This window comes from Aplysia californica, unplaced genomic scaffold, assembly GCF_000002075.1.
Source record: "Aplysia californica isolate F4 #8 unplaced genomic scaffold, AplCal3.0 scaffold00252, whole genome shotgun sequence".
Taxonomy (NCBI): domain Eukaryota; kingdom Metazoa; phylum Mollusca; class Gastropoda; order Aplysiida; family Aplysiidae; genus Aplysia; species Aplysia californica.
Genome location: NW_004797522.1, coordinates 607,298 through 620,532, shown reverse-complemented (window position 1 = coordinate 620,532; position 13,235 = coordinate 607,298). Strand labels below are relative to the sequence as shown.

Here is a 13,235-nt window from a genome sequence, read left to right as displayed (position 1 = left end):
GAGGGTGGTGAGAGGTGAGGGGGGTGAGGGGGGTGGGGGTGGCTCATTGGATATGTCATTCTGATATAGGTTTAGGTTAGTTTAGTTTTAGTAAGAGTTCTACTGCACTAGTAATACAGTTAGGACAAATTAGTGCCGACGATTAGAGGTGTTACTACGTGGAGAGAAAAAACCCCCACAGAGAAAAGACACACTCTTGGTTTCAGGTTTTCTATTTCGTGAAGCTTTATATATATATACCCATACTACTTTATCCTCAATCGCGCCCAGTAGTACAAGGTGCAGAGCAATAAATCGTTATAAAAGGGAAGATAGATAGATAGATAGATAGATAGATAGATAGAGAGAGAGAGAGAGAGAGAGAGAGAGAGAGAGAGAGAGAGAGAGGGGGAGAGAGAGGGGGATGACTGTCTTGGGAAGTCTTGGGCCAGTGCAAAAGTGCGAAAGTGCTAAGAGGAAGTGATGGGGTGGGGTTTGCCACCAGAGGATGGGGTGGGGGTTGCCACCAGGGGAGAAGAGGAAGAGGAACTCACTTTGTGTGCCGGGGCCAAGCTGAATGTTGCATGAGGTTCTCACGCTCCACAGAGCCTCAGAGTGATCGCCCTGCTGGCCCCGGGAGCTCTGGACATTGGCGTCACGACGCGGTGGAATCAGGCGCTCGTCAAGTTTTGGGCATATGGAGTTATTGGTATCTTCTTAAATCTTGTTCATTTTTCTTGGTTTCGGTGAAAAGTCCATTTATCTTCAATAGAAGTCGAGTTATGTTGAATTGAAGCAGGTGAGGTCACTTGGTTTCCAAAGTAAAATTAGAGAAAAATGGCCGCCAAAGCTTGAGAGTCATTGGAAAATGTTAATTTACGTTTTTGTGCCTTTATTCAGCAATTTTAAGTAAAAAGCCACTCAGCAATGTGTTTTAATGGGCATAAAAGGTGCTGAGCAAAATACATTAAAAAATCCATTAAAATTGCCATACGGGAAGAAAAATGGCGTTTTCTTCTATTTGATTATTTTGACGAGCGCCATATTTCGCCACGGTGCCTCAGTGTGTTGTTACTGGTTTTTCTGCTTCTTTTGTGGTCGGTCGTTTGTTCACAAGGACACCAACTCTGATGGGTGTGGTGACGCTTACACGGACGAATATTATACGTATTTGTATACAGATATAATGCACACTCACACACACACACACACACACACACACACACACACACACACATACTCACATTCATACACGTACATGATGTGAGTGGCCGGCGGGTGCTCTGGTGTGGTTTGCTCCTTCTTTCCTGCCAAACATCTATCGCCCTTATCTCTCCTGCTTTTTTGTGTATGTTACTCTCTTGCAACACCTATTCTTCGGCATTTATATGACCTTAATGTGCTGCAAGTGCCGGAAAACTCTTACTAAAACAATACACGCATATGCATACCTACATGCCCATAGAGAGGGAGGGGGAAGGAAACACTCACTCACTCACTCACTCACTCACTCACTCACTCACTCACTCACTCACTCACTCACACAAACATACCATCAGTGTTCCAGTATTTCCAGGTATTGTCTTTGGAAACTGAGACCATCCTGGGAATATCCAAAGCAAAAGAAAACATGATCTCTTACATATATATATACAGAATACAATTGTAAACAATACTGAAATATTAATAACATAATCTCTACTCTGTGATACAGATTTCCTTAGTTTGTTTTGAGTAAAGAGGAGCATATAGACACGACACAGTAAAGGTCTTTCAGTGCAGAAGGTAGAAAAAGCAGACGGAACAAATAGAAACAGAACCTAGCGCCGGTGCCTTCAGATCGATGAAACCTCTCACCAAGCAGATTTAAGGTGTATTAAAATATCCTTGTTATGTCAAGGGTGCATAAAAGGAGAGAGGAGATACATGACAGATAATGTTCTTATGAGTCAGCCCCTTAGGCCTACCACTCTTACACAAAGTCCTTTCAGCATAAAACCATCATAATTATCTCCGCACTGCTGCTTTAATAAAAATAACAACTAAAAAAATTATTTCCATGCCCTAACCAAGTTTGCCTTTTTCTCTTACTTTTTTTCTTCACATTCCTACTAAAGAATATTCAATTCAAAGACCTTTCAAAATACCAGTATCTTATAGATCTATATTTAAATTTACTGGTCCAACTACAATGGTCAGAAGATCGAGCTGTACTGTAACGTATCGGAAACCCCTGTGACATGCCCTGGCCATCTCGTACATTCCCAGTCTTAACCAGGGTTAAAAATAAACTCTTTACCCTCCATACCTTCTTGAATCGTTGTTAAAATCAAAACTGTAGACAGAAGCAGTGTGACCTTTCAGTTCAAATGCTCTCTTGACCTCTTTGAAGTTTCCCGTCTTGTCAAAAACAACTTCCCAAACTTTGACGTCTGGAGTAAATCCTGAGGGAGAGAACATGTTGATATAGGGTCATCTAGAGAAGACATTCAGGGAAGTCAGGTTGAATAAAAATCTGTCGGATTTTCTTCAGTTTAGCTAATAGCTGAGTTTTTGGTGCAGAGAGGTTGCTCAAATAAAATTAAAAAAATATTGGGATTTTATTTTTTTTCGGTTTACCGGTGTTTTCATATTAATGCTTTATCAACTTGGGTAGAACCCATAGGATCCACATCAGGTTATGCAACAACCTCTGAAAAGCGCGCTCATATGACCTTAGGCAGTTGCGAGCGCCGTAAAACCCCATACTAAACTAAAACTAAACCTCTGAAATATAAATACACAATTTTAAAATTCTGAACCCTTACCTGAAGACGCAACAAATCGTCCACAGGGTGACACTTTTCCACAAGAGTTGTTCATTTGGTGAGTATCAATGGTGGCCAAGACTTCACCTGTTGAGCAACAAGCACAATAACATTTGACTTTGAGTTTGTGGTTTAAATTGATATAAGATAAACTTTATTGATTCATGAAGGAAATCTTGGGAGTAAAGTGAAGCACACTGACACAAAAATAGCCATTTTGCACAGAGAAAAAGCAAGACAAACAGATAGAAACATCAGAGGGAAAGAAAAGAAATTGGAATTACTAGTGGTGTTCTCCAAAAGAACGCATGCCAATGCAACTGATATTTTTTTAAATAGGAAGACGGACAAAAATTACAGAAGCTATTTTCATATATAAATGCATAAACACCATGGGGAGTATAAAAAAATAAGACTTAGACCAGAACTACATCATTGGGCTCTCATGGATGCCACAAACCTGTGGATCTTAGTTGAAAGACAATGTATAAGTATAAGATATGTGTAGTTAATATTTGTTAACACTGCTGACACAAGTGACAATGAGATGAATGGGTCCGTGAGTGAAATGCAATGCCAAAAGACCTATGTTATCTTTCCATCAGGACATGAAGCCCGTAAATGGTTAATTCACACTTTCAACCTTGACCTAAGATATTTGAGACATAGGAATTTTGCTGATGAAATTAAGCACTACTCTAAACTTTTTAAGGTCAATTTAAAAATAACTTTCAGTGACAATCCCTTTTCAACCTTGTGTGAAAATTCTAGTCAGTGTAACTATCATTCATACAAGCTGACTCACTTCCTCAGCTACCTTCACAGTGCAATCAGTCACTCTGAACACATAAAATAAATTGTTAATGGTTTATGCTCCATTGACACAATTGAGAAGACCCACATTTCAATGCCAGGGTCAACCACAGCAGAGTGAGAGCCAGCGACCTAGAAGAAAAGTGGAGATCATACTTGATAAAAAAAAACTTCCTCACTCAGGAACTAATCTTGCAACTTCTGCAAGCTAGTCAGTCAGTCCCTTTAAACTGCAGTCAGTCTGTATGGTCCTTAATACAACATACCTACTAAAGACTCGTTTTTTATCATAAGGGTTAAATGGACACAATGTGTATTTGTAAATATGGCAGTACTACACTGTGACATGGACATCTGCTGACAATGATAAACTGTTAAAAGATGACGATAAACTGTTAAAAGATGATTAAAAACTATCTTGCCATGCATAGGTGAAAAAACAAAAAAATCTGAGAGTATGAGAGTACCTTTCAAATCCCAGACGAGGATGGTAGTATCCCCACTGCAGGTCATGATGAAACGTCCAGTGGAAGAAATTCCTACGCCAATAATGTCCCTGTCTTGTTTCTGAAAAGGATCAGTTTTGTACCCATATTATCTTACTCAAAGTCTGGAGCTTTTACCCACACCAAAATCTCAAGCCTGACAAAATTAGATTGTCTTAATGCAAAGCTTGTACACCAGCAATATGTAAAAGAAAACTTCCACATTCAGGATACCATGTGCACATTATATAAAACTTTGTCTCACAGCATTACCAAAGACCCTGAGTCTTATAAATACTCCGCGGTGCAGTCCAGCAGCTCTAAAAACAGGCACAGCACAGTACCAGTTCAAACTCATGTTAACTTATAAACACACACAAAAAAGATTCAAAATCCAGGTGAGTCAAAAAAATAAAAGAACACCACAAAACGAAAAGTAAAGAAAAGATGTTTACCTTTGGAAAAGTAACAGCAGCACTGATTGCAACGTTATTTGAACCGTCATCTTTTTTGCCAAGTCGGAATATTCTCACCGCATTTTCGTTAGCTAAGCTTGTGATAAACGCCCTGAAAGAGTGGAAACGAAATCATGGAATTGAAACACAGGCTGCAAACATTGGTGTCACTTCCACAACAACAAAGAGATAATTGAAGCATTTATATTCTTTTTAAATCTGAAAACCTAGTGTCACCGCCACAAGTGGGTGTCTTTTCAGGGGAAGGGGGTTCATGAGGCACGCTCCCCATTTCGGTTCTTTTAAAAAAAAAACAATATTAGGTTCACAACTAACCTCATTCTCTTGTGCATTTATGTTAAAAATTGTTATGTGATCTTTCAAACATTGCAAGTGCATACGCACAGCAAGATAATTTTTCGCCATTACTTCAATTTTATCTCTGAAAATGAACCCATCTTTGTTTATTTTCCTTATTTATTTGCACTTAGTATAAAGTCACTCTGAGCATCTTTTGCTAACAGAGACATTTCAATCGGAACCTGTTTTTTGATGTAAAATTGATAACAAACTATTTTTCTTCCTCCAATTTTCACAATTTTTTGTAAGCCAAATTGAGTAAGACTAGGCAGCATTGCTCTTATCTCACACTTATCTAAAAGTCAACATCTACACCAACCTATGGCAGTCTTATTCGATATTCGCTGACAATATTTTATGACTTTCTAAACAGGCATCTACATGTACTTCAATGCGTTTTCACACAAATACATTAGACATCTTAAATATTTACAACATCTTAAATATTTTCCCAGGAGAATTCCAAATCAGTTTTGATATCCAATGCATTCAATATGAAAGTATAAGCATTATATTTGACTATTTGCATGACAAATTTCTCTAGGAAAACCACAAGAAGGATTAAGAATTTGTATAAAAAAATCAAACAAACTTACTTCGAGTCTGGGCTGAAAGCAACATGAGTGGCAGAGTCCAGATCTACATTGCCTCTAATGTACCTGTAATAGATGGAACAGTAAACAGTTGCAGATGAAGCAGTTTATAACAAAATGTATCAAATTTCTTAAAAATCATACCCGGCCAAATGTTTAAGTCCTTAAAGCAATCTTTCTGCTAGAAATAACTTTAAATATATATTTTACAACTCACTTCATTCCTGGCAAAAAAAAAAGTTTTAAAAACAGTAGATGTTTAGTAAATTAGTTTAATTTTTTAAGCTTAAAATTCAGTCTATTCCTGACTGGTGAAAAGAACAATAGACTAACAAACTTAAGCATCAACAACTTTTTTCACATGTTCACTGACAAGCTCCTGTGTAACCTCAGCAGTCGGAATTTCATAAATATAACAATTTTGTTTAAATAATTATTCTACACAGGGAATAGTAACAAGAAATGTTTTCTTCGGAAAACTTTATACCCAGCGCACATTGCTAATCGAATTCAGTCAAACTGATTTTACTCAAAGCAGTGGCAAAGCTACCAACTGGGCACAATATTATTTATGATCAATTTGATTCACGACCTTGAAAGCAAACACATTTCATTTTGAGGGTCGAAATCAAATTTAATTGAATTCAGTCGACTTGTGCTAGAAAGGAAGCTTTTGCCCCTCTGTGGAGAAAAATATGACTGGCCCCACTTGACTAAATGAAATCAATTTGAAAAGTGCACTTCATATTAATCAGCGCAAATCCTGAAATAAACCTCTTCTTGACTATCATCTGACTCGATGCAAGGTAATCCCAAGCGGTCCCCAGCCTTTCACTTACTTGTGATCTCTTTGTTGAAACTCTTTCACACTCCACAACATCAGGGCCCTGTCTGAAATGAGCAGAGATCATTTTTATAATCAACAGAATAAAGCAAGTGAAATACAATACAAGAGAATCATGATATTCAAGTAAGTTGACATGTATGAATGAAAGCAATACAATTCTTAAAATGCTTTTAGACCATGCTCTTATTCTAACAATAAGCATGATATGATCCAAAAGTCTAAGTTTTCCTTCCCTTGCACTGAACTTATACTTGGGGCTAGAATTCCAACATACAAAAGACATAAAAAGATGTTAAGAAATTTGAACAGTTCCCAGAAAGTGGCTCCCCTTGAGAGAAAACTCTATGGCAGTCTTTCAGAGTTGAAGCGAACTACACAGTTTGTACGCGACATCCATCGGACTGACTGTCTAGCTGCTGTCATCGAGAACGAGGAGGAGAGAGAGAGAGAGAGAGAGAGAGAGGAACAGTTCCCACTTACCTTCTGAGGTAGAGATAAGATATTTTCCGTTTGGACTGAAGTCTAAGCCAACAATTCTGCCACTGTGTCCCTTCAATGTGCCTGCAAGCCAGGGATGAGAAAATGCAGCTTGGGCTACCTTCTTGACATTCTTTGGTGCAGACTTTTGTTGCTTTTTGTTATTTGTTTTTTCAGTTGGGCTGCCCTCAGCAACATCATTTGCTTGGCTATCTGAAATAAAGGAAGGAGCGGGTTAGGAATTTATCAAAAGATTACACAAATTAGATCTAATAAAAAAAAAAGCAACCCCAAACACGGCGAGACTCAACAGTTACTGGCGAGGAAAACCCAAGAATCTCAGGGGAAACCCTGGAAAACAACAAAAATAGATGGCGGAAAGTCATCCCTTTGGGCTTGGGCCATTCACAGATGTGCTAGATCAGATACCAGTGAACTCGTCACATGGTGAAGTCGTCACATACCTCCAGTTATCTCGTCACAGAGGTTGAGGCAAATTCGGGCAAATAAAGCTGGGCACTATTTCTCCGAACACTCTCAAATCACATCCTTTCCTGCAAATTTCGGATATATATATATATATATATAATTATATCATAGGCCTACCAAAGATTGTTCGTATACAATACAATATGGTTCAATCAGTCCCAAAAATGTCCGCAGTAAATATTTATATAAAGAAATGATACAGTTCCAAACAGTTTTTCGCTACAGATATAATGACGTGTTGCCTATGAAGGATGCTGCTCTTAAACTTAATGTGTTGTGTTCACTCGTGTGCTGTCTAGAGATCTAGATCTATGGAGGGCTATTGATAACGACACATAGAACTAGCATCTGCGTTTGTCGCGGCCGTGACCAATCAATAGGGGCTAGATTTTTTGGCATTTTTTTGTCCCTGAATCAGTCAAATTTAAAAAAAAAGAAAAAAAGAGAAACCGAACCTCTTTACTTTTGAAAGAAAGTTCACTAAGCTTCACTTCTCGTCTCTTTCTCACTTGTCATCACCACTTTGATTTGTCGAATACGTTACAGTTACATACGATTTGTATTACTGTTTCTTCTTTTATTTTTCCCTCTTTGTGGCATTTTATTTTGTAGGTGTGTAATTTTTTTATCTTGTTATTGTTCTGATGTGTTGTTTTTCTATTAATTTTTTTTGTTGGGGAAGAAGGGGGGGGGGATGTTGTATAGTGTAACGTCATTCAATTTGACCTTCATTAGATTCTAAATATATTCATGTATATATATAGATTTAAATGTGTTATGTTAGAGCGTTCCACCAAAACCGAGTACATGTACTGACACTGGCAGGCCCCTTGTGTGTGATTCCATAATTTACATGCAATACCCTGTGTTAAAAAAAAATTACGCACATTTAGCCAATCTTCTTCGGATAGGCGGACACACCCCCCTTATTTGTTAATTTTTGTCGTTGTTACGGGCTGTTCTAATTTTGATTTAATTCTGTAGTGAAACCTTTCTTTTTCACGTTTTTACACTCATCTAAAAATCTCTAGACTAGCTCTTGAAAATTGAAATATAGATCTAGAATCTAGACCCAAAAATTTGCTCCTTCCCAGACCTCGCAGAATGGCAGAATGAAAGTTGGCGCCGAACTCTCGCAAATAGGCAAAAAATAAGGAGACCTGAAGCCGGAAACCTCTGGATAAATAAAGATCGGCACTATTTCTCCGAACGTTCGGAGAAATAGTCACTTCGTTAAATAATTGGAAGGGAACAAAAGCTCAAAAAAGGTGGAAGACAGACAACGGTAAATTTAAAGAAAAGGCCCAAACCCATTTTTACGCCAGCTTTTTGTACTCTACTTACGTTTTTGTTTCCAATTGAGTACATAGATTAGATCTATAAATTTGTTAGGCGTTATAGGTTAGGACCACTTGTCCCAAAAGTGCCGTCCACTGTTATTTGGGTACTTTTTTTCTAGTGAACTCGCCACACGTTTTTCAGCTGTGATAACTTCACTGTGTGACGAGTAATTACTGGTTCCCGCTAGATCTAGAATCTAGATCTAATTCTAGCTAGATCTAGATCTAGACTTTGGATTCTAGATCTGGATTTCTTATGGTCACTGGCTGGTTGTTTGAAAGTGGGGGCAACAGTTTCGCACTCTAGTCATGATAGAGTTTTTGTGTTTCTTGTCTGTGTTATAATAAATAATAAATAGCATTTGTATAGCGCATATTCCCCGCTCAACAGCAGGCTCTATGCGCTTTACACTATATTATTACCCCAGCAGACCATAGAACATTCCGAAACATTCTCAGCTTCCCGGGAAGCATACAGTGCAAGCAGCTGATTAAGCGCTCAAACACTAACAAACTGACAAGATCTTTCGCTGTCTATAGCCGGGTACCCATTCCCACCTGGGTGAAGTGAGGAAAATTCGTGTAAAGTGCCTTTCCCAAGGACACAACGTCGGGTCCCTGACGGGATTCGAACCCACGACCTTACGGTTGCGAGTCCGAGAGCCTAACCACTTGTTGCAGATATGACTCTTCTGCATTTTGTTGCCTCTGTATTTTCCTCGGTAACGAGTCTTCAATTTGTCTGCCAAAAAGAATGCGTGTCGGAGAGGGCAGCTTGTTGTCAATTGGTGTAGTTCTCAAAGCTAGCATAGCCTTGTATGGATCTTGGTTTGATTCTAAAGCTTTCGCCAGTCCATTTCACCAATTTCACCTGGCTTTCAATGTATCCATTACTTCTTGGGTAGTGAGGTGAGCTTGTTTCATGTCTGAAGTTGTATTCTTCTGAGAACTTTCTGTATGGGGATCCACTGAAGTGGGGCCCATTGTCGGATCTAACCACTTTTGCTATTCCTTGTTCACTGAAAATTTGCTTGGTGAGGGTGACAATCTTGTGACTTGAGCTTTGGTTCTTTGGGATTTTTCTCACAAATGGGAATTTTGAACAGTAGTCACTTTTAAGGAGATACTCTTCTCCTTTGAGATAGAAAAGGTCTGTTCCTATCGTATGCCATGGTCTTGGCGGAATTTCTGTTTGTAGTAGTGGTTCCTTTTGCTGTCCACTTTGGTGTTTCTGGCATGTTTCAAACTTCCTGACAATGTCTTCAATGTCTTTGTTAATATCTTTCCAGAACACACTTTCTCTTGCTCTCAGTTTGGTTTTCTCTAACCCTAAGTGAGGTTCATGCAGTTTGTTCAGGACTTCGGATTTCATCTTCTGTGGTATGATGATTCTGTATCCCTTCATGAGCACTCCATCTTCAATTGAGATTTCATCTCTGTAGTTCCAATATAGACGGCATAGTTGTGGAACATCTTTGATATTTCCTGGCCACCCATTGTAGATCGTCTCTTTCCAAGCACTGAGTTCTGTGTCTGTTTGTGTGTTCTTTGTGATTCGCTGGATGTAGTTATCACTAAACTGAGGCAGGATTTCATGGATTTTGATACGTTGTGTTTCCAACGGTTTCGTCTCTTCATTTGACACAGACAGTCTTGACAGTGCATCTGCAATACACATATCTTTCCCTGGAATGTACTTGATGGTGAAAGTGTAAGGCTGTAGGACTCTCAACAGCATCCTCTGCAATCTTGGCGGTGCTGCCTTTAAGTGCTTGAGATGAATGGATTGTAGAGGTTTGTGGTCGGATACCACAGTGAATTCTTGTCCATATAGGTATGTATGGAATCTTTCACATCCATAGACTACGGCCAACAACTCTCGTTCTATGTTTGCGTCGCGTGTTTCTTGATCAGTGAGGGTTTTACTTGCAAAAACCACTGGTTTTCTTTCCTGCATTAGGGTTGCTCCTAAAGCTTTCATAGATGCATCCACCTGGACAGTGATTTCCTTCTTTGCGTCAAAGTATGCAAGCGTGACTTCTTCTGTGATTGCATTTTTTATTCTCTGAAATGCTTCTACATGGCTTGGGGACCATTCAAACTTGCTTGACTTTGTGAGCAGTTCTCTCAGGGGTGCGGTCAATGAGCTTAGATTTCGAATGAAATATCCTATGTATGTTGCCAGACCTAAGAAAGATTGTAGCTCTTTTTCATTCTCTGGAGCCTTCATGTTTCTTATGGCTGCTACTTTTGAGGGGTCGGGTTTGACTCCGTCTAGAGTGACTATTACACCGTAGAACTTGATTTGATTTTGCTTTATGCGGCATTTCTCTGGATTTAGTTTCAGTCCGGTTTCGACACATCTTCTGATCATCTTGTGTAGGTTTTGATCATGTTCTTGTTCTGTTTTTCCCAAAACAACAATGTCATCTGCAATGTCTAGGACACCTTGGCATCCTTCAAAAGTTTGGTCAATCTTCTTCTGAAAAATATCTTGACTCATGTCATTCTTAATCCAAATGGGATTCTCAGAAATCGGAATCTTCCTTCTGGCGAGTTGAATGTTGTGAGGTAACTTGACTCTTCGTCCAACTCCACATTCCAATAACCACATTTGGCATCCAGGATGGAAAAAATACTGTGCACCGGATAGGCTTGGTAGAATTCCCTTTAGCGTAGGTGTGGTGTAATGTTCTCTGAGAATCGCCTTGTTCAAGTCTTTTGAATCCCACTTCTGACACCATGTAAATGATGTTATGTATTCTTAAAATATTTGATCAAAGTCAGACGAACACAAGACGATAGTAAACATTCAGCCATATTGATTTCATAGGGAAGGGAAGTGTTTATTTTCGTATCGAACATCTTCACTATATTCGAGTATAAGTATCGAATATCATGACAAGAACAGGATACCCCTCCGATCACGTGACTACATCTACATCTAAGTATAGCCAACCGCATGACACCAAAGATGGAAGTGTACGAAAATAGCCGTAAAGACGCTGGAGGATTAGATCTAGATCTATCCCCCCCCCCCATCTCCTGCATTCTTCATCACTGCATTCTTCATCACTAATATACATCATTAAAAAACAAACTTCAAAGCAGCTCTACAAAATATTTATAATTTATGGGACTGTTGGGAGGAGGAGAAGAGAAAAAAAAAAATAGTCCGGGACCGGAATCGAACCGCTCCTAAAATTATTGCATGACTTCAAACGCAGACGCGCAGTCTATTCGGCCATCAGAACTTCCAAAAAAGCGAGGTGTAGATTTTAGCGTATTTATATAGACACTTCAATCTTTGGTGCCATGCGGTTGGCTATACTTAGATGTAGTTACGTGAACGGAGGGGTATCCATACATCCTATTCTGACGTAAAAAAAAGATGGGCGCCGTTCCTAACAATAGTTTGCGTAATTCTACATTTAATTGCATGTGGTTCAGGTTCAGGGGGTATGCCGCTGAGTGAATTTTTTATCCTAATTTGAATTTGATGTTTTGCACAGTTAGGTTGCATCCCTGCTCTTTGTGTAGCCGATTTCAAATAGTATTTGGTCATCAAGACTTCTTCTCTGGATGTAAACAAAAGGATCGTGGACTTCAACGAACGGAACTACAAGATCACCACTACAGACCTACCTTCTTCTTTCTGCTGTTGCTTATCCCGGCGCAAAACATTGCATAGCAAAATGAAAAGCAAAACAATAGCACCGACAGCTGCTGTTACAGCAATTAGAGGAATAGACGCTTGCTCCACAGCCATTTCGAGAACACTGGGGTCAACGCTAGATCTATTCACAAGGTAGCAGATCTAGATGTAATTTAGTAGCAGAGTAGACTGTGTCACACTGTGTTAAAGTCGGTCTATATTGTCGTCGTGGTGCAACTGCTAGTAAAATTTACTTCCGGATTTGAAAACGAAAGTAACATTTCAAAACATAGCTGTTATGCTGAGGAAACGACAATAAACAACCAAAACTACAAGTTGAAAGCTTATCAGGTATAAAACACTTTTTAAAAAGATTAAAACACTTCAAAATGGGGAAGCAGTCAGACTAAGTTAATAAGCCATACACTGAAAAATCAATGAGATGTTCCATTTCCACCTTGTATTGAAATGATCCTTCATAAAAGAAGCAAAAGTGATATAATGATATGTGGATTTTCAGGTTCCACGATATTCTTTGGATTCGTATGAAACATTTCATGTATTATTTTGAAAAATAGCCTTAACGGAGAAAAGGAATAATATTGTGTGGTTCCATTGAAAATTTTGATTAAGAAAATTAAAACAATTGCTGAACATGAATTTTCAAAATAATAAGTTGAGATTCTAACAAATTCTCCAGCGTGGGTGGATATAATATACAGTAGAAAGCAGGAGCAGCAGAAGAGTTATTATTTTTTTTATTCTATTCTAATGTTCATGATTTGATGAATAATTATATTACTTTATGACCACTACAAATAGTTAAATTGAAGTAGCCCTTTATTATACTACATGTGTTGTGAAGAGCTGTCAATAAATAAAAAATTAAACTATACTATGCATGTAGGTGTTCCAATGTATTGTTTGCTTCAAAT

At 38.6% G+C, this 13,235-nt stretch overlaps 1 protein-coding gene across 1 annotated transcript in view; it reads right to left on the bottom strand.

The window, feature by feature from the left end:
- LOC101862190 (transducin beta-like protein 2) overlaps positions 1 to 12,555 on the bottom strand; it is a 19,134-nt gene extending 6,579 nt beyond the window's left edge. Inside the window, exons 1-9 of the mRNA XM_005100581.3 lie at positions 12,291 to 12,555; positions 6,820 to 7,029; positions 6,332 to 6,383; positions 5,496 to 5,558; positions 4,540 to 4,651; positions 4,067 to 4,166; positions 2,787 to 2,873; positions 2,288 to 2,423; positions 1,533 to 1,582 (exon numbers count right to left, since the gene is read on the bottom strand). Coding sequence (XP_005100638.1) covers positions 1,533 to 1,582; positions 2,288 to 2,423; positions 2,787 to 2,873; positions 4,067 to 4,166; positions 4,540 to 4,651; positions 5,496 to 5,558; positions 6,332 to 6,383; positions 6,820 to 7,029; positions 12,291 to 12,414 — 934 coding nt within the window. The 5' untranslated portion in view covers positions 12,415 to 12,555. The remainder of the gene's footprint in view (positions 1 to 1,532; positions 1,583 to 2,287; positions 2,424 to 2,786; positions 2,874 to 4,066; positions 4,167 to 4,539; positions 4,652 to 5,495; positions 5,559 to 6,331; positions 6,384 to 6,819; positions 7,030 to 12,290) is intronic.
- Positions 12,556 to 13,235: the final 680 nt, after the last annotated feature.